Consider the following 18,580-nt stretch of genomic DNA (forward strand, 5'->3'; position numbering starts at 1 on the left):
GATGAGCGTAAAATGCTTAAGCACACAGATCCTGGCCGGGCTTTTGCTGCTCCTCCTCCTTTCGGGCCACGCAATTAGCGCACAAATATTTCCGCATACATTTCGTTATATATATTTTTTTGTGATTCTGCTGCCTTTCCGTTTTGGCCATAAAAATGCTCAACCGAATTGTAGTAATTACAACAATTTGCATAAGAGCAGGACAGAGAGAAAGGCGGAAATCAAAAAGCGCAAAGCGCCGAGCCAAGCTCACAGAAGTATGCTACGCATTTTGCAATTTATTCAGGCAGACAAACGGGGAAAGGACAGCCCAGAAATTCCAAAAAAAACACAAAGGAGCGCTGAAAGAAAACGCTAATTATGTAATATGAAAATGCGAGGACAACGTCGAATTATTTGCATATGGTAAGCAGCAGCACAGGACAACACAGAGCCCTTTTTCAATCTTTTTTAGCTCGTTTTTTATGATGTGCTTTTTGGCCATTATCAAATTCAATTAACACTCCGCATGCGGCTAGGAATTTTTAATTTTTATCACCATTGCCGTGGCCAATCAAAAACCACACGCAAATCAAATCCGCATTTCTGGCCTGCTCCGGCTGCAGTTGAAATTTCAATTAAGCCAACAAGTTTACAATTGAATAAATTCAAAAACCTGGAAACCGTGCAACTCTTATTGTCGATTAGTGCAACAAAGTGCAACAACCGAGCGGCACACAAAGATCTGTTGTGTAAGTCATAAATTCTGGCAATCGAAGGTGGAAAATTCGATTGTCTCTCGAGGGTCAGGCCAGTAAATCAAATGTGCTGGAAATGGCATTCGAATCTTTATTTGCAACTGAAAAGAGATTGCTAGTTTATTGAGCTGCAAGCATTTATCAATAAGAACAGAAGCAGATTGGCGAATAAAAAAGCATATGTTATCATTTCTCTGTCAAAACTTTCTTTTTTTCTACACTTAAGAAATATCCATGTGATATTTATTGAACAATAATAACAAGGTTACAAAATTATTTTATTATTAAAGGATTTATAAATGCAAAGTAAAACATATTAATCCACTTCTGTAAAAAATTGCACAAAATAAGAAGCTTACTGCTATTTAATAATTTATTTCGGTCAGTTCTTCACAGATAAGTGTTCTTTTTGGTACGATTACACTTAACCATACATGCGTTTGTTTGTTTTAAATGCAGTTTTGCCGCATTTGTTTACTTTAATTACCCCATTCGATTTCAGTATGTTTTCTAAAGCTCTTGCAATCGATTTAATTTCCAGGTAAATTCTCGCCTGACGATTCATGACAACACCCGTATAAATACCCACAGCGAAATACCAACGTTTTTAAAACAAAAATAATAATGGCAGGTAAGCAGGCTGAGCGCGAAAAGTAAGCCGAAAAAAGGGGCATATGGGCCGAGTGGCGTTAATTTTGCATGCCCCAAAAAATGTGCACTGCGACGGAAACGGAAACGAGAGCGCGAAATTTCAATATGCTGCTTACACCACTACAATTGTGAATGGCAAAAAACCAATTTCAATTTGTTAACCATTTTTTATTCCCAATCAAATTTATTACATCGGCTGACAACAAAACTATTGAGTAAGGGGAGCTTGGCCAGCGAAAAAGGAGAATGTGGAAAACAAATTCACCATCGGCGCTTATTTTCTTAAAAATATACATATCCATGGGTCGGGTCGGCCTCCTCTTGTCGCCTCGCCTCCCGGCCTCAATGTGTGTATTTATTGTGCTGCAAGAGTGTGTGTTTGCAGGACAATTAAAACCAGGCAAACACAACAACAGGGTGGCGGGCGGTCGGGCGGTCGGGGGTGGTGGAATAGCAGGCGGGCGCCCGTGGCCCTAGTAAATGGTAATCAACGCAAATCCTCCATAGAGCACCGCACACGGATAGGCAATCAGCAGCTGTTGATGGTCCATGGAGAAGGCGGTGGCGAACAGTTTCGAGGCCGATATGGCGCACCAGAATATGGAGATGCCGCTCACAATTAGGCCGAGTGTGCCCCTGCAAGAGTGAAACGAGATACCAACTCAGTCCAGATATATATAGGCGGCGGTGAAATCAATAAACAATGCATATGCATGAAGCAGCAGTCGTACAGACTGAGAAAAACCCCACAGCAATCTGAGCTGCATAATGCCATGTGCAATGTTCTCGATTCCACTTAAACAGTTAGTCTTTAATACAAGTGATATTTAAAATTATAACCTGTGATTTTTTACTTTCACTATTGTACTCAATCTAGATATTTTTGAGGCTTTTAAAAGAAATTTGCTTGCTAAGGACCAAGACAATGTTCTTGTAGTCTATATTATGTACGGAACCATTTCGTTTATAAATCCTAGATTATATTCAGGTGTTTCACACAAATCTCTTTCAACAAAAATCAAGTATATTTAAAATTAAACAAAATAATATATGGTATATCATATGGTTTCTAGGCAGGGCTAAATTAGTGCGTGATTATCAAAGTAAGAGATTTCTACGCCCCCCCAAAACTTAGTTCAGAAATCAGGACAGGTTCGGAATATCTTTCTCGGTGCATCGACTTGGGATAGAGTATTTGGCTGACTGAGTGTTCATAAAAAAGGATGAGTGTGTGGGTATGACTGAGCGTGTGTGCGAATGAATGGGCTGGGCAAACAAAGACAGCAGGCGATGTGCGGCGAAAGGATGTGCAAACACAGTCCAACTACAAAGCGCACACATAACCCACACACGCTCTCCCAGGGAAAGCCCAGCGGAAAATTAAAAATTGATTTCAAAGGGATATACGAAATGTTACCTCGAGTCAAGTTAAAAGGAAAGCTATCTAAGATTTTATCGAAGTAATTAAATTTGCAAAAAATCTGGACTACTAACGTTTAATAAAATTTTAAGCACACATAAAACCTTTTTGAAATGTACACTCAATGTACTTTTGAGTTTAAACGTTCTCGAGCTAGAGCTTCGATGTTAAAATTGGGTTTATCTTATTTACTTTCCACTTCTCCAAAAAAATCCGAATGACCCAACATTTCAAAACTTAAGCAAACATCTCGATGAATCTGACTGACCCATTAGTCCTAACATTATATAACCTTTAAATCAAAAATTTGAAAACAAACTGAAGTTTATTGATTCTATGTAGCCGTTGAAAAAATCAGCCCTTAGGAAGATAAACAAAAATTTTACTTGGGTAAGAAGATAAAGAAGTTTGGACTTCTGAAGAGCAAACATTCTCTAAAGAAAGAAAAACCTATCTGCCCCAACTTTTGCCTGTCCAGTTTAAAGTTGTAATCCCGGAATCTTTTCTTGTTAACCCATTAAATCCGGCACTGAAATCTATTTACGAAACCAAAACATAAATCCCCGTATTCCAAAGTTCCAATTTTCAGCTACACGCACGCGTTTAATGGATTGCCTATCTGTGGTCTCGGCGGCTCGGCTGTCACCTCCACCTCCCATTTACCACTCAACCATTTTTTCGACCCACTTTCCTGCAATCTTCTCCAGAACTTTGGCTGTTGTTGGTCACTGTGTCCGCTGCTGGTGCCAAGTGATTTTTTGGCCCCGGCTGGGCAGCTTAAATGGTCCGGCACTAGCCTAAAAACCAATCAAAACAATACTATGTAGGGCCGGATAACTCGACTGTCTGTGTAATTTTTGCGCACTTTTGCATCACCAAACAAACTCAATTAAAAAGTCTGTCTAAAAAAAAAGGACGGCGGGGAATCGCAAAAATATTTACTGTAAACTTGGCTGGCATTCGCAGGGACTATATGAACATCAAAGCTGGCACACACAAGCCCACCCACAAAGTGCAAGCGCTTAAAGCCAACAAATAAAAAATGCAGGCAAACAGGCAACCAAAATGGCAATTGCACTGGGCAGTTGGACAGTTTGGTGAAAGGGGGTTTGGCCAGGGTTTTTGGGGGCGATGGGCTGGTGGCTGGTGGGTGGGGCAAACAAAACGCGCTGGTGTCGAGTAAGCCGGAGCATAGTTTTTTTACACACACGCTCATTTCCACCCACCACCAGCCACCGCACCACTTAGTTCCCCGCTCCGCTCTGAAATTATGACGTGCCGAGGGGACGGAGGTGGATCCACCAGAGGAAGCGCTAAAAACTCACGCAGCATTTGCGTGTTGCTCCTCGCATGGCCATCATAAAAAGCGTGGCAAGTGAGTGCAGCCAGCAAAAACAAAAAAGAGGCGGAGGAAATGGCCGGGGGGTCCTGGGGCGAGGAAGGGGACCTGAAGCCCGGCTAGCAAGTGCTGGACACATATTTGAAAAGGAAACTACGTGAACGAAACTCAACGGGTGGCAAAACAGGACATGGAACGTTAGACAGATGGACACAGGACCGCCTGGCTACTGGCAGGAGCACTTCCACCACCCACTCGGCAAAACCACCCACTCCAACCGTTCTCAGCGCGAAAATTAAACGGCGCATAGTTGGCGTTATTTTCTCCGTTTTTTGCTGTCTTGCCTTGGCTTCAATGGAGTCCGAGGTCCTCAGTCCTCACTCCCCACTCCCCAGTCCGTTGTCCGTTGTCCGTAGTTTGGAGTCCTCGGTCCGTAGTCTGTAGTTTGGCAGTTGTGGCCCTGGAGTGCACTAAAAGCGCAAATTAAGTTGGCTACTCTTTTTTATTCGCCTCCGTGTGTATGCATCGCTGGCCCAAAACTGCAACAAAATTAAAAACCTAAATTGTGCGAAAAGAGGCAAGGGAAGTCAGGCCCAAAGGATGGTCTGATAAAGAAAAATTAAACGCTGGCCCAGGAGGAGTTGGGAAGAATCGTAGTTAGTTTCTCGAAATTAAGAGGTCAAGCCTTACTGGCACATTGCTCGCAACCCAAACTATTGCAGGAGGACTTTAATCATGATTTTAAAAAATGCACAAGTCATCAAATAAGTTTAACAAACTATATAATGTTTGATAAACCCGTCATCTTAAAAGGTTATACTTTTGGATTAATATAAAGGAGATAGTTAATTATTTACCTAATTAACAAAACTAAAAACTCCGGAAATCATGTTGGATAAAATAATATGGCTATTTTCACTTAGTTAGGCAGAACCGTCTAATTGGATTTAAAAATAGGCGCTTACTCCCAAAGGCAAAAACAAGTGTTAAATTATACACGTATAAGTAAATACGGAGTACCCGTTTTCCAGTTGAAATATCCAATTTCTATAAGGCGTATTCATTCAGAATTCCAACACCCACATAGGCGTTTTCGTTACAGATACATGACCATGCCCAACCGAAACTGCAGGCCCAAATCAAACAATCGAAAAACAACACCCGCAATAACAATAATAATAACATCCAGAAGTGATCAACTTGAATAGACGAGCGGCAGCCGGAGTCGAAGCATGAATTGGACAAATTTGAACGGCACAGAATGGATCGAAAACGTGCTGCAGTCGCAGCTGGACGAGCTTAGGCAAAAGTTTGTAATTACAGGCCACAAACAATGAGGAGTAGACGCCGATGCATTGGCAACTTTTCAATTAAAAACATAAATATAAAGCACAGCCACGGATGGAATGAATGGGCGCCGGGGCACTGAGGAGTGGGATGAACGGAGGGCAGATGAAAAGCCAGCGACTTGTGTCAACAATTACTTACTGAATGGTGATTAAAATGTTGATGCCCGACAGCACCACCATGGGCAGCAGACAATAGCCGAGCACGGAGGCCACCGCCCCGAAGGTCACCTGCGACCGGCTGACCATCAGGGACAGCAGGCAGTAGAAGAAGATGCAGCCCATCACGCCGATTCCGTAGATGTACGAGAAAGTCACCTTGCCGCTCTGTGAAGAGAGAAAACAAGAATTGTATCAGGGAATTTGTATTTGATAAGAGCTTAAAACCAACATCGACGGAATTATTATTAAATTTTATTTGAGATCTTAAAAAATGTGTGGGGTGTCAAAAAACCACTACGGTTTTGAAATCTATTTTAAATGCAATTTTAGGCGTCTAAAAGTAGGCATCGTTCTTTTGAGTACAAAATATATTATTGCATACTTTTAAACACCTAAAATAAAATTTAAAAGTGATCTTGAAACCTATCCTAAATCCCAAATGTATTTCAGAAAATGATTCAATAGATGAAGAAATATAACTTTGTATCCAATAGTGCGTTGCCAATTTATATCAACTTATAAAATCTTTTTTTTTAGCATTAGATAGTTTAAGAAGAATTCATGTTTTGGTAATCAGCTTAGTGTTGCACTTAAAAGATATAAATACATATATTAAATATAGCTTTTAAAACGATTCTAAACTAATTATTTTAATATTAATTACAACTTAATTCAACCATAAAAAGAGATGATTTGGCGCTTATCGGTCTAACATACCAGTAGCAGGAAGCCGCCAAGTGTGAGGCAGAAGACCAGTGGACCCGCCATGTCCGTGTCCTGCAGGATTTGCTGGTCGGTGCCCCGCAAAGGATTCAGCACGGCGAGCGTCTGGAACGAAGCAGAGTAATTCGATTAAAATTAGAGCCAGTGAAGGATTACACAGCGAGGGGGTTGCCAGGCAGAAGTCCGTCCGGCAACAGGCCATCATCACTCATGGAGCCTGCGGCAGGGCTCGGGATTCGGAACACGGGACTTTGGACCCGGGACAGTGCACAACACAATTCATTTGTTCGCACAGCGGTCATAAAACGGAGCCCAACTCCCGTTTTCCAAACATTTGTTCTCTATGCGTTTTGGTTTTTCCCTTTGTTTCTGTATTGTGTGCTCTCGTGCAGTGGCAGAGAAATTTGAAAAATGGAAATTGATGATAAATGATATTGCTGACCAGCCAGCCAGCTAGCAAGTGAGCCGGGGCTTGGGAACTGGGCCAAAAGCTGTCAACGCATTTGACGCATGCGAATGTGGGACAGGACAAGGGCCATGAAATTTGATATTATAGCCAGCAAGGACCCACCAAAAATTGTCGATGAAATTCCGAGTGTCTCTCTGTGGGTTTCCCAACATTAATTGAGATTGAAAAGAATTTGAAGTGGAAGCATGCCACCATACACAGTCCAAAATGCAGAAGAATAGTTTATAAATAACTTTTGCAGTATCCGAAATTGGATGAAATTGAAGCACTCTTTAATAGCTATATATTTATATTAATGAATTCGTTCATATCAATTAGATGTTAAGCAAGCGAAATGAGACTTTCGGTAATATTTATCAATTCGTTAAATAGTAAAATCACCTTTAGGTTGTTTTTACCATCCTATCCATAGTAAATGCAGGAAACAAAGTTTCCAAAGAAGCTAATGAAATATATTTTTAGGAACCAAGAGAACCTATGCAGTCATATATCCGGATACAACAACCTTTGTACATATGTATACACTTCCTGCCGCCGTTCATAAGCTTTAAAAATACCTTTGCGACTCTGCCATTTGCCACCGATCCATTACATTAACAAACAGCCCCAGAGTCAAACACAAATCTAACCATAATTCCCCCAGCTAGCTGATGAACAATTTAATTAGCATTTCATTTCATTTCAGTTTTATGATGGCACACGGACTCATTAACATTAACATTTTCATTTTTCAATTAACACAAGCGTAATAAATTCCGTGCCGGAGCGAAAGAAATGAGAATCAGGCGCACGCAAATTTTTACAAAATGGACAAAAATGCAGAAAGTTACACAGCAAACTGGACCGAATGGGAAAGGAAAAAAATGAGCGAGAAAAACTTTAATTAAAAACACAAAAGTTGCTTTATTTATTTAAAAACAACTACGACCAGGCCCGCGGCGAGTGCAATGAAAAAATATGTCTTCATTAACGACACAAACCGGCAAGTGCAGCGACAACAAAGCACACAATAAAAAATGCAAAAATTACAGGAAAAAAACGAAAAACAATAGAATTATTGCGGCAGGAGAAGCTAGCAATAAATACAAAAGCAAAATGCAAAAACATTTAAATTTCAATTAAAACGGAGTCGGCCGCAGTGGAAAAGCGCGGCCTAAAGTGGCCGCCCAAAAGAAAAGCCGCCTGCTGCGTTGCACAAATTAGAAAAAGGCACGGGGCCGGGGAAAATGCGTAAGGGCAAAGCTGGAATTATGCGGTGGGTGGAGTAATTGTCCGGGCAAACAAAGTGGGCAACTCAAAACTCCAGGCTCCTTTGTGGTGTGTGTCGGTGGCATCCGCCGGGAATCGGGCGCATAAAATATGCAATTTGCCTGGCTCCTCTCAAGATCTCTAGTTAAAAATGCGTTCAGGTGCAGCGGGGTAAGAGAAGGGCCGCCCTCTTCCACCTCCGGGCTGCTCCAAAGGTGGAGTACGCAAATTATGAAAAGCTAAGGCAAAGCTTTCTTTGTTCTGCTTTTTTCACTTACCTTTTGGAAGATGTGATTCGGATTGATGCCCAGTTCTGTAACGAAAAAGAAAGCAAAATGTAGTTATTGAATACTAAATACCTGTTAGATTTTAAAATGATTGCGTTGAAAAAAGATTTAACGACGGATTTAACAAATTACGGTAGGCTTACTAAAATATTTCATAATAAACTTTTAATATTGAAATTATATTTGACCGTTTAGGCTACTAAAAATCGAATCTGTTCTTAGTCAACAGGCCTATATCAGGAACAGAATTTATTCATTAATTACAATTTTTGTTTTAAGGCCTATGGTAATTCATTTTTTTATTTTCCTATTCCAAATTGCTTTTTGTTTAGACACATTTTGAACAAACGTAAAATAGATTTGACTTTTTTAACACCCCTTGCGAAAAAAAAAGAATCACAGCAGCTTTTTAAAAATAAATCTCACAAACAATGATTTCTTCGGTCCATACTTTATATACCGCTAAATCCCTTTCATGAGATAGGTCGTCCTATGTTGACTCCTCTATCTTATGTCAACTGAACGGAATTGTCGTTCCATATTTCGCCCATATACAAGAGTTTTCGATCTTACCTAAAAACCGTAGAAGCAGAGCGATTATAATCAAAAATACTGATTCGCGGTGACACGGAAATCAATTAGTGATAAATTCGATTGTATTTCTAAAGCGCATCAACATTAATTCTAGCCGAATTCAAAGCTAACTGTGCTAACCGTATTTATACTTAACAAAGAAAAACACCTTTTAACGAGGTAAAAAATAGTTTTGATATTCACATTTGTGACAAAAAAGGATCTAACATACGAGCGCTTTCTATTGTAGGATCCTAACATGTGAGGTGTTTTTCGACGCGTGTTTTCAGTAAGAATACAACTATGCAACAGCTAAAATTTTCTGAATTTGTACTTTTCACTTTAACTGCTCTTTTTCCCAAACCAATTACAATTTTTAAAGTTATGGTATGCAATTCACAACAATAGTGGGGGTCCGGCAAACGGTAAGACTAAAAAAGTAGGTTTATAAAGTTAATATTGAAAACCTTAGCATGAGGAACAAACACGTCTCTAAATTAAAATTTTTGGCAAGTTGTTGGGTATTGATAATAAAAACAATAATAGAATGATGAAATAAACCTGCGCTGCGCCAGAATCTCTAGAATCTGCATGCCTCATTCCAACTTTCAAGCTTTTAGTCTTCGAGATCTCAGCGTTCATACGGACGGACAGACGGACATGTCTAGTTGGACTCTGCTAGTGGTACTGATCTGAATATATACTTTTAGGGTCGGAAACGCTTCCTTCTATCTGTTACATACTCTCCGACGAATCTAATATACCCTTTAACTCTACAAGTATTTAACTATGTATAAATATTTTACTATTAGGAACTCGACTATCATGGCTGTTCTTCAAGATCATCGCAAAAAGTTAAGGAATTCTTATTGACTATGGCTTAGAATGTTTTCAAAAGTATCATAGACACCCTAATTCTTAGTCCTCAACTAGTCCCCAGTTAAAACCCCATCATACCCTCCAAAAGTGGGGGTTCATCGTCGAACTCGTTGCCGGCTCCTCCGGCAGGGCCTGGGTTTCCGCTCTTGTTCTGGTTGTAACTTGTGTCAGTGTACGCCGTGGGATCGTAGAATCCGCCCAATCCTTGGCTCGCAGGCTGGGCATAGGCTGCATCATAGTTGGGTGGCACTGAGGCCTGTGTGTTGTCGAAGGTTTGGAAGTTCCTGCAAGCAAGAGGAGCAACAATTGCGGGTGGAAACATGAATACCCGGGCCCTACTCACAGCTCCTGACCAAATTCCGGCATATCGAAGTTGTAACTGGCATCTGCCGAAGGCGCAGAGCCGTAAAAGTCGTTGGGTCCGCCAAACTGAGACATAATTACTTTAATTTAAGCACAATTCATGCATTTACAAAATACAATTAAAATTTAACAACACGTCAACTAGAGGCGGCCTATCGTTTAAAATATTTTGCTCAGTGATTGGCGATGCCAACCATTGCTTAATAATATCGATAGCTATTAGATGCTATCGATGTTTTCAGAAATGAAAAATCATCGATAGTTTTACTGCTAAATTTAAAATAATGCGGGAATGCAGTGGCTATTCTTTAATTACGATAACGAGCATTAATAAGTTCGATTTACCCGCTTGTTTAAATAACTGCATCTTAGGATATTCATGAGACGCATTTGGTGCAATTATTAGAACAAATTACCTTTTAAATCGGTTTACTAAGGGCCCTTTAAAAGTAAATTAAAAATCTGTCTATTCAGTCGACAAAAATTTAGGGCAATTTGTTAAATTTTTTGGGAAAAATTAAGCAATCAAATATATCGTATATTTATACCAAAATTTCATGTGATTTAAGTGATTTAACAAGTAACACTATAATTTATATTTTAGAAATCAAGAATTTTCTTTTTCTCATCTTTTAGCAACGTTGTTCCACTCCCATATTAAGTCGTTCCTGTTCGAAGCGGTTTCGAGTTTGTTTTTGGTAACCGCTGTTTTAAATTAGTGCTCCCCTTGCTTAAATTAATTTATTTAGGAATTCATATATATTTAAAGTATGCTATATATATTATTTTTTTTTGTAAGCGTGTTTCTCAAACAAGATCTACTAAAATATATAACATAACTCAAAGACTAACAACATTTTTTGTTAACCATTTTATGATGCAAAAGTAAACAAATTCTTTTATAATCTTTGGCCCGCAGCAAAAGAAAGTGGGAACTTTAAAAAGAGAATAAATCTGAAAAGACCTTATGTTTTTAAACGGTTTTAATTTTGTTTGTTTGCTTTGCCTTATACTTATTGGGTATTGCAAATGATTGGTTCTCTAAGTGCTAGAAAAGAAGTACTTGTTTTTTCTATCTCTGGTTGACCACGTCGACACTAACGACTATAACGATAAAATGTGTGTTTTTAAAGATTTTGTAAAAGTGTAAATTAAATTTAATTTTCTATATTAATACCTTTCCACCTATCTGTCTAGTAACTAGATTCTAGTTGTTCGAATAGGAGCATTAAGAAGTTAAGAAGTCGGGGCACTGTGAAATCTTGCAAACTCTTCTCTTCTGCTAAAAATTAAAAACTGGTAAGATTGTGGCAATTAGCATTAAAAAAAAATCAGTTGCAAATTTTTTTGAAATTTTCCAAAAACAGAAACGAACGAACATGGGAAAATATTTTTAGGCAAGTCGATAGGAATTGACGATACTAAAACATTGAGTGGGCGTGGCATGTTCGCGTAACATACTTGCGCTGCGTACGAAAATAAGAAACCTAAATCTGAACTAGATCCTCTAGCTCTTATTGTTTCCGAGATCACAGCGTTCACACGGACAGACGGATATGGATAGATCGACTCGACTGGTGATGGTGATCAAGAATATATATAATTTATGGGGTCGGAGACACTTCCTTCCACATGTTACATACTTTTCTCCGATTACAATATACCCTTTAAAAAGCTAGTATTCCCGCTGTCCGCGGTTGTTATTTTTTTCCCGCAACAACACTTTAAAAAAAGACAAATCTGACGGAAAAAAAGCGACATCATTGGTCCTTCAATGCGATGCAAACTTCTCACTTAAATCATTATAGCCCCTGCAAGATAAGAAAAAAAAGTTTAAAAAAATAGATAAAAAAGAACGTTTGGCCATAATTTGTAAACTATGGTATTTCAACAAATTAGGAAAGGTAGCGTGCTAAGTATTTCAAAAAACCTTGTCAACGACACATAGCACAAGTCTGTAGCAGGAGTATCAGCCTTTCGAAATGAAGCTGTTTTATATCTGTTTTACCGCTAAGCTAGCAGGGTTTTCCTAAAGGGAATAAGTAATGTTTCTATTTAACACCATTTAAATGTGTTCAGGTCCCTTGAACACGTTTTTGAACAAACAATCCCAGGCAAAAATAAGAGTAAGCATTGATTGCACAATCAACACCAGTACTACGCCCTCTATAAAGTTTACCTGACCCAAGCTGCCCTGAGCCTGCAACCAATGATAACGAAGTCCAAACATTGTTTATTTCCCCATATATTTATTTTTAAACAGCTATATCTGCCTTACAAATGAAGAAATGAGTATCGCTGCACCTGTCATCCCACATTTCACCAAAATAAAAGGAAACGCAGCGTCGATCACTCAATCCGCTGTTGGGTTGTCCTGGCTTCCATTTTAAAAAGGGAACTTGTTTTCCGGAAGCCACAGAAATGAACGTGACTTCTTTGGCCCTTGCGCTGATGCCCAGCCAGTAGGAATTGTTATAGATAAGAGAAGCATATAGGTCCTTAGACTCCTGCATATTTTCAATATCCGCTAGTTGTGCCCCCATTCCGCGACAGGCACTTACTGCATCATCCCAATTTAACTTGTAACCGTTTTCAATATAAAAGAACTTTGAGCCAATCTTCTTGAAACCTTGAATTGGTTTGCTCAGTGTATGCTGTAAAATCTCTGGCTGTCCTTCTAACTTAACCTGATGTTCGCTCTCTGTGCCTGTTTGGTTTTTAATCCGTAGCGGATTTTTCTCGAATTCCTTTGATGTGATCTGTCGTTCTATACTCCTCAACCTGGCATCTAAGTCCTGTGGGATGAGTTTCTTTAAATTTTGCATCAGGGTTTCAAACTGGTTTTCGATTTTCGTTTCAAAAGCAGCCTCCAAAGAAGTCTTAACACTCGATAAGGATTCCAGCATGGCTTCGAGTTGGATCTGTATCTGCTTCTCTTCCTCCTGGACGCCTTTTGCTATGATTTTTTTGCAGGTGACCAACTGATCCTGGTTGGACTGAACCAAATCCATAACTGGCTTTAACCTCGTGAAAAAGTGTCCATTACAGCGGTTCTCTAGATCTTCCGATGGATTTCCAGCTGCTGTATATCCATAAGGACATCCAACCATTAACACGAGTAACCAAAGAGCTGCAACTTTTTCCATTTCAAAGTGGTTCAGAATTAGTATTCGTAGCTTGAAACAAGGTCTCATTGGGCAACTGAAATTTTGGGGCTCAGTTGCCTGCTTTTATGTAAAATCAATCTGTCAATCCTTATCTAGGCTCAAAGTCGTGATAGCGAAAAATGTGTTAATTTCTACATACATATATAAAAAATTCGAAATCAGCAGGTATAAGTTTACTGATAAGATTTTATACTGGTAAAACAAAAACAGTGACATTTTTATGTGCTCTCAGAATAAACGAATATGATTTAATTTTATTAATGTTCGGAAGAAAAACCCAGAATTGTTTATAACCAAAACAATATATTTTTTTAAAGCTTATTCACTGAAAAGTTTAAAATTTTTAATGTTTTCTAGGAATAGTTCAATTACTTTGCGTTCTGGGAACAAAAACAAGTGTCTTTCTACCATGAAAATAACCATACATACATAGAGTGGGCAAACGGCAAAGCCACTTTTTCCGATATTACAAGGTGCCCCCGCCACCTAGCGGCGATTACAAAATTTGGTCGTTAGGGTGGGCGTGGAAAACCTTTTTGTCAATCGATACCTATTGACCAAATCTTTTTGCGGTCGCCACAGTTTTGGGCGGTTTATTATCGTTAGAGTGGGCGTCGCACCCTAATGAAATGCTCTCGCGCTGCGGAAAAATTCTCTAGAATCTATTTGGCGCATATCAACTTGTTAGTTTTTATAGTTTCCGAGATCTCAGCGTTCATACGGACGGACGTGACTTGATGAACTTTGCTGGTGATCCTGATCAAGAACATATATACACTTATAGGATCGGAAGCGATTCTTTCCTGCTATATACTTTCCGACGAATCTAGTATACCCTTTTACTCTACGAGTAATGTGTATAATTAGGTTCAAAATAAAATTGCACCTACTGTCCACGGCACCTTTACCTTACGTTATGACCTCGTCTTAAAAATACAAAAAACTTAAAAGTCTCATAGAAAAACATTGTAAAACATCACAATGTCTTAGCAAAATAACATTATGAACTTTGACTGCGCATATGTAGAAATTTTTTAAAAATTATACATTTAAATTGTATACATCTGGGTTCTGCCATTTTGTACTAAATTCGAACCACAAAGATCCGAATGAAAAACACCCTCACTTTTTGTAACATTCATAATACATTTTATTCCATAGCTCCATTTGCAACACACACAAGTTACTGAAATAGCTATTCTTCTTTGGTAGTAAAGGTACATGCTTTTGGGGCTACGTTGTTATTGCGTTCTTTAAAGGTCTATAATATGTAGGAATATAATATTATGTAATTTTGTAAAGTTTCAAACTCCCTTTAGATTCGTTTAGTTGGTTTAGTTTCACACAATAGGGTAACGAACACAATCGATAACTATATGAAAATTTACTAACAATACATAGCTGTGAATTATAAATATATATCAACATAGATAGTTATACATATGTGTTGTATATGTATGGTAATTATGTTTATGGCTGGTTCAACTGCGTTTCCTTTGCGCTACCGACTAATTATTGTTCGTCTTTCCTAACTCGCCGTCGTCGTGTGTTTTTTGTTTTGTGTATCTTCTGTTGATTCGATTCTGACCTGACTAGACCTGAAGCGGGCCAAACTGTTTGTTTAACTTATAAATAAACTTGGATTCAAATATCTTATTATGCATTATGTAAATATGACTAGATTGAATGGGGAATTCGAATAATAACCTAGCTTTGGTTTCTTATTTCGTTTGGTTTGTTTCTTTTTCCATTCCTCTTGCTAGGGAATTCCGCAGTTGTTGTTGGCTGGATCCGCTTAATCCTCCAAATTTCGGAAGGCCTGCTGCAGGTCCTCGTATAGCTGGTCGTAGTCCGCCTTGATCTTTTGCTCGCCGTCTTTCACTGGGTCCTGAAATTAGAACAACATTAATAGTATACACTTTTATGAGTAGTTTTATGTTATATAATTGTATTACATAACCAACACGGGGTTATGGCAAACTCACCTTGAACTTCATCGACGACAGCTGATACATAATGCCGCCCATCGACTCCCTAATGGTGTTCCATGTGATCTTGTTGTCCGATTGGGCTGTGGACTCAACGGCATGTCGGGCGGTCTCATAAAAGGACATGATGTTTCTCAGCATGCCCACTGTCTTGTAAAAGGGACACACGCGATCGTAAGGCGAGTAGGAGTTCTGTTGCAGGAAATCGTCCTTGAGCAGCTTGGCCACTTCCAAAGTCACCTTGTCGGTCTCGGCCAGCGAGGCCTTGCCTACCAGTTGTACGATTTCAGAGAGATCTTCCTCCTCCTGCAGGATCTCCTTGACCTTGGTACGTAGCGGCACGAATTCGGGGAAGTTCTTGTCATAGTATTCATCCAGAGCACGCATGTACTTCGAGTAGGAGATGAGCCAGTTAATAGAGGGGAAGTGCTTCCTCTGAGCCAGCTTCTTGTCAAGACCCCAGAACACCTGAACAATACCCAAAGTGGCGGAGGTCACGGGGTCGGAAAAGTCACCACCAGGAGGCGACACAGCTCCCACAATGGACACGGATCCCTCGCGCTCGGGGTTACCCAGGCACTTTACGCGCCCAGCACGCTCGTAGAAGGTGGCCAGACGGGCGCCTAGATAAGCCGGGTAGCCGGAATCGGCGGGCATCTCAGCCAAACGACCTGAAATCTCACGCAAAGCCTCGGCCCAACGGGAGGTGGAGTCTGCCATCATGGCCACGTTGTAGCCCATGTCGCGGAAGTATTCGGACAGAGTAATACCGGTGTAGATAGAGGCCTCTCGAGCAGCCACGGGCATATTGGAGGTGTTGGCCACTAGGGCAGTACGCTTCATGATGGATTCGGTAACACCATCGATTTCGCAAGTCAGTTCGGGGAAGTCTCGCAGTACCTCAGACATCTCGTTACCACGCTCGCCGCAACCGACGTAGATGATCACATCGGAGTTGGAGTACTTGGACAGAGCCTGTGGAGAGAAAAGGGTAAATATTAAGAAATTAATTATAACCATTATTCTATAAAATTAACAAATCCATTAGGCCCGTAGTATTAACGGGTTTAGCTTTGAAAGAAGTTTATGCTTAAAGCAGTCGGATTAAAAGGTATTATAACTTATTTATTTATTTATTCTCAGGTTAAAAGGCAATTGAGAAATTACCTGTAACCTATGCTTCATTGTTGCAGCTATAGCTACTGTGGCCTTAAGCTACGTTTATTATTTAACAATATATAGCTTAATTATTTTTCTAGTTAATTCCAACTATCATAAGTTTGACAAAATAACCTGTTTGAAATAAAAAATGGACCCTAGAGGTATACTACAATATTAAGATAGTTACTAATAGTAACTTAATATTAATATTACATAAAGAAGTATAGAGGAACTCACCTGCGAGATGACGGTCTTGCCGCAGCCAAAGGCTCCGGGGATGGCAGTGGTGCCGCCCTGGACGCAGGGGAAGAGCGAGTCGAGGACGCGTTGGCCCGTGAAGAGCGGATGGTTGGCAGGCAGCTTTTCGGTAACGGGACGTGGCTGCCTCACCGGCCACACCTGCAACATGGTGTGCTTGGTGATCTCGCCGTCGAACTCCGTCTCCAGGACAATATCTTCCAAGTTGTAGTTGCCCGCCGGGGCAATGTAACGCACAGTTCCCTTGGCCCTGGGAGCCACAATCATGCGCTGCTTCACCAGCGTGTTCTCGTGGACCACTCCGTAAAGATCTCCCCCAGTGATGTGCGAGCCCACACGCACATTTAGCGGATTGAATTCCCACATCACCGAGCGAGATAAGGCGGTTGTGTTGACACCTTTGGGTATATAGATGGAATTGGTCATTTCACCAATGTCCCTCAAAGGACGTTGGATGCCGTCGAAGATGCTGCCCATAATGCCGGGTCCCAGCTCCACGGACAGCGGCTTGCCGGTGCGCAGCACGGGATCGCCCACGGTGACGCCGGAGGTCTCCTCGTACACCTGGATGGTGGCCATGTCGCCCTCCAGGCGGATGATTTCGCCCACCAGCTCGTAATAGCCCACGCGGACCAGCTCGTACATGGCAGATCCCGACATGGCCTCCGCGGTGACCACTAAGGGGGATGAAAGAAAAGGAGGAGCAGGGTTGAGGAGAGTAGTAACCAGAAGCATAAATCAGGAGTAGCAGGATCAGCAGAAAGAAAAAAAGCAGGAGGATGTATGAGGAGCACGAGAACAAGGATCAGGAAGGGGAGAAGGCATGGGAAAAAGAGCACATGGAGATTAGCCAAATCTTGGGGGTCGGCGATTGAAGGACGCTGGTGACGTCGCTTACCTGGTCCCGACACCGCGTAGACACGGCCATATTCTGACTCGCGCTCCTCGTCTTTGAATTTCCTCAAGTTGGACATGGTCGCGGTTGCTTCTCTTCTTCTTCTGCTTCGGTAACAGTCAAAACGCTCGTTGGCTGTTAAAAAAGTAACGGTTTTATTATTAAACAAAAACACACATTTTCCATGCCCCCGAGAGTTTTCCGTGTGCGCTGTGTGAGGAAAATCATAGGTGGCGCTGGTGTGCAGCAGCAGCCCCCAGTGAAAAGCTTCACACCCCCGCGACCCAGCATCGATTTTCCAATACAATTTTCACGCATGCCACGAACGACCAGCTGAATATTACACATTTCCCGCAGCACATTATCGACTTTCGCATTTTCTTTCTATTACGCGCATTGAGTTTCGCTTCTTGCTTGTTCTATGCGGTAATTACTGTTTTTTTCGCTGTCCTAAAATTAAATATGCTCACATTTGTTTCACCAGCTCTTATGAAAATTCTCTTGCTTTTTGATTTTACTCTAGTATTGATTTATCGGTTATCGACGAGGGTTCCAGATTTTGACAGAGCTGGACTATGTTAAACTCACGTCGAAGCACGCACGATAAATGTACAGTGTAATACCTGAATTCCATTGGCTTATGTTGTTACATTCTGCTAAATGTATATTCTTGGTAATTCCAAAAGTGCTGATTTGTTGAAAATTTAACAAGAAATTTCAGCAATTGAGGGAATGACCTTTTAAAACAGCTGTGACCAATGGTCAAAGAAATCACTTCATTGTTCTGGGTAATTAGTGTGGAGTATTAGTGCTACTAAAATATTACAGAGTGACCAATGCCCTCTTGAAATTAATTTTTCGTTTGCAAAATGCACAAACTTTCAAACTAAAAGCCTTTGCTGACATAAAAAGTG

General features: G+C 40.5%; 3 protein-coding genes across 4 annotated transcripts; all 3 read right to left on the reverse strand.

Moving 5' to 3' along the window:
• Positions 1-1,535: 1,535 nt before the first annotated feature.
• Positions 1,536-10,366, reverse strand: Yip1d1 (Yip1 domain-containing 1). Of its 2 annotated transcripts, XM_017077240.4 has the most exons (6): positions 10,178-10,363; positions 9,913-10,118; positions 8,374-8,408; positions 6,373-6,483; positions 5,636-5,820; positions 1,536-2,024 (listed from the first exon to the last, which is right to left on the reverse strand). In XM_017077240.4, exons 1-6 carry the CDS (start codon positions 10,270-10,272, stop codon positions 1,862-1,864), a joined length of 795 nt encoding a protein of 264 aa, XP_016932729.2. In that variant the 5' UTR covers positions 10,273-10,363; the 3' UTR covers positions 1,536-1,861. The 2 variants fall into 2 exon arrangements, with proteins under 2 accessions (XP_016932729.2, XP_070855611.1); XM_070999510.1 differs by lacking the exons at positions 1,536-2,024; positions 5,636-5,820; positions 6,373-6,483 and adding an exon at positions 7,726-8,302 and having other exon boundaries at positions 10,178-10,366.
• Positions 10,367-12,426: 2,060 nt separating this feature from the next.
• Positions 12,427-13,405, reverse strand: LOC139355161 (CD209 antigen-like protein B). Its single transcript, XM_070999511.1, has one exon. It carries the CDS (start codon positions 13,389-13,391, stop codon positions 12,453-12,455), a length of 939 nt encoding a protein of 312 aa, XP_070855612.1. The 5' UTR covers positions 13,392-13,405; the 3' UTR covers positions 12,427-12,452.
• Positions 13,406-14,490: 1,085 nt separating this feature from the next.
• Positions 14,491-18,276, reverse strand: Vha68-1 (Vacuolar H[+] ATPase 68kD subunit 1). The gene is made up of 5 exons (XM_017077237.4): positions 18,137-18,276; positions 17,670-17,801; positions 16,751-17,448; positions 15,350-16,327; positions 14,491-15,252 (listed from the first exon to the last, which is right to left on the reverse strand). Exons 2-5 carry the CDS (start codon positions 17,743-17,745, stop codon positions 15,160-15,162), a joined length of 1,845 nt encoding a protein of 614 aa, XP_016932726.1. The 5' UTR covers positions 17,746-17,801; positions 18,137-18,276; the 3' UTR covers positions 14,491-15,159.
• Positions 18,277-18,580: the final 304 nt, after the last annotated feature.

The sequence above is a fragment of the Drosophila suzukii genome, chromosome 2L (genome assembly GCF_043229965.1).
Source record: "Drosophila suzukii chromosome 2L, CBGP_Dsuzu_IsoJpt1.0, whole genome shotgun sequence".
Taxonomy (NCBI): domain Eukaryota; kingdom Metazoa; phylum Arthropoda; class Insecta; order Diptera; family Drosophilidae; genus Drosophila; species Drosophila suzukii.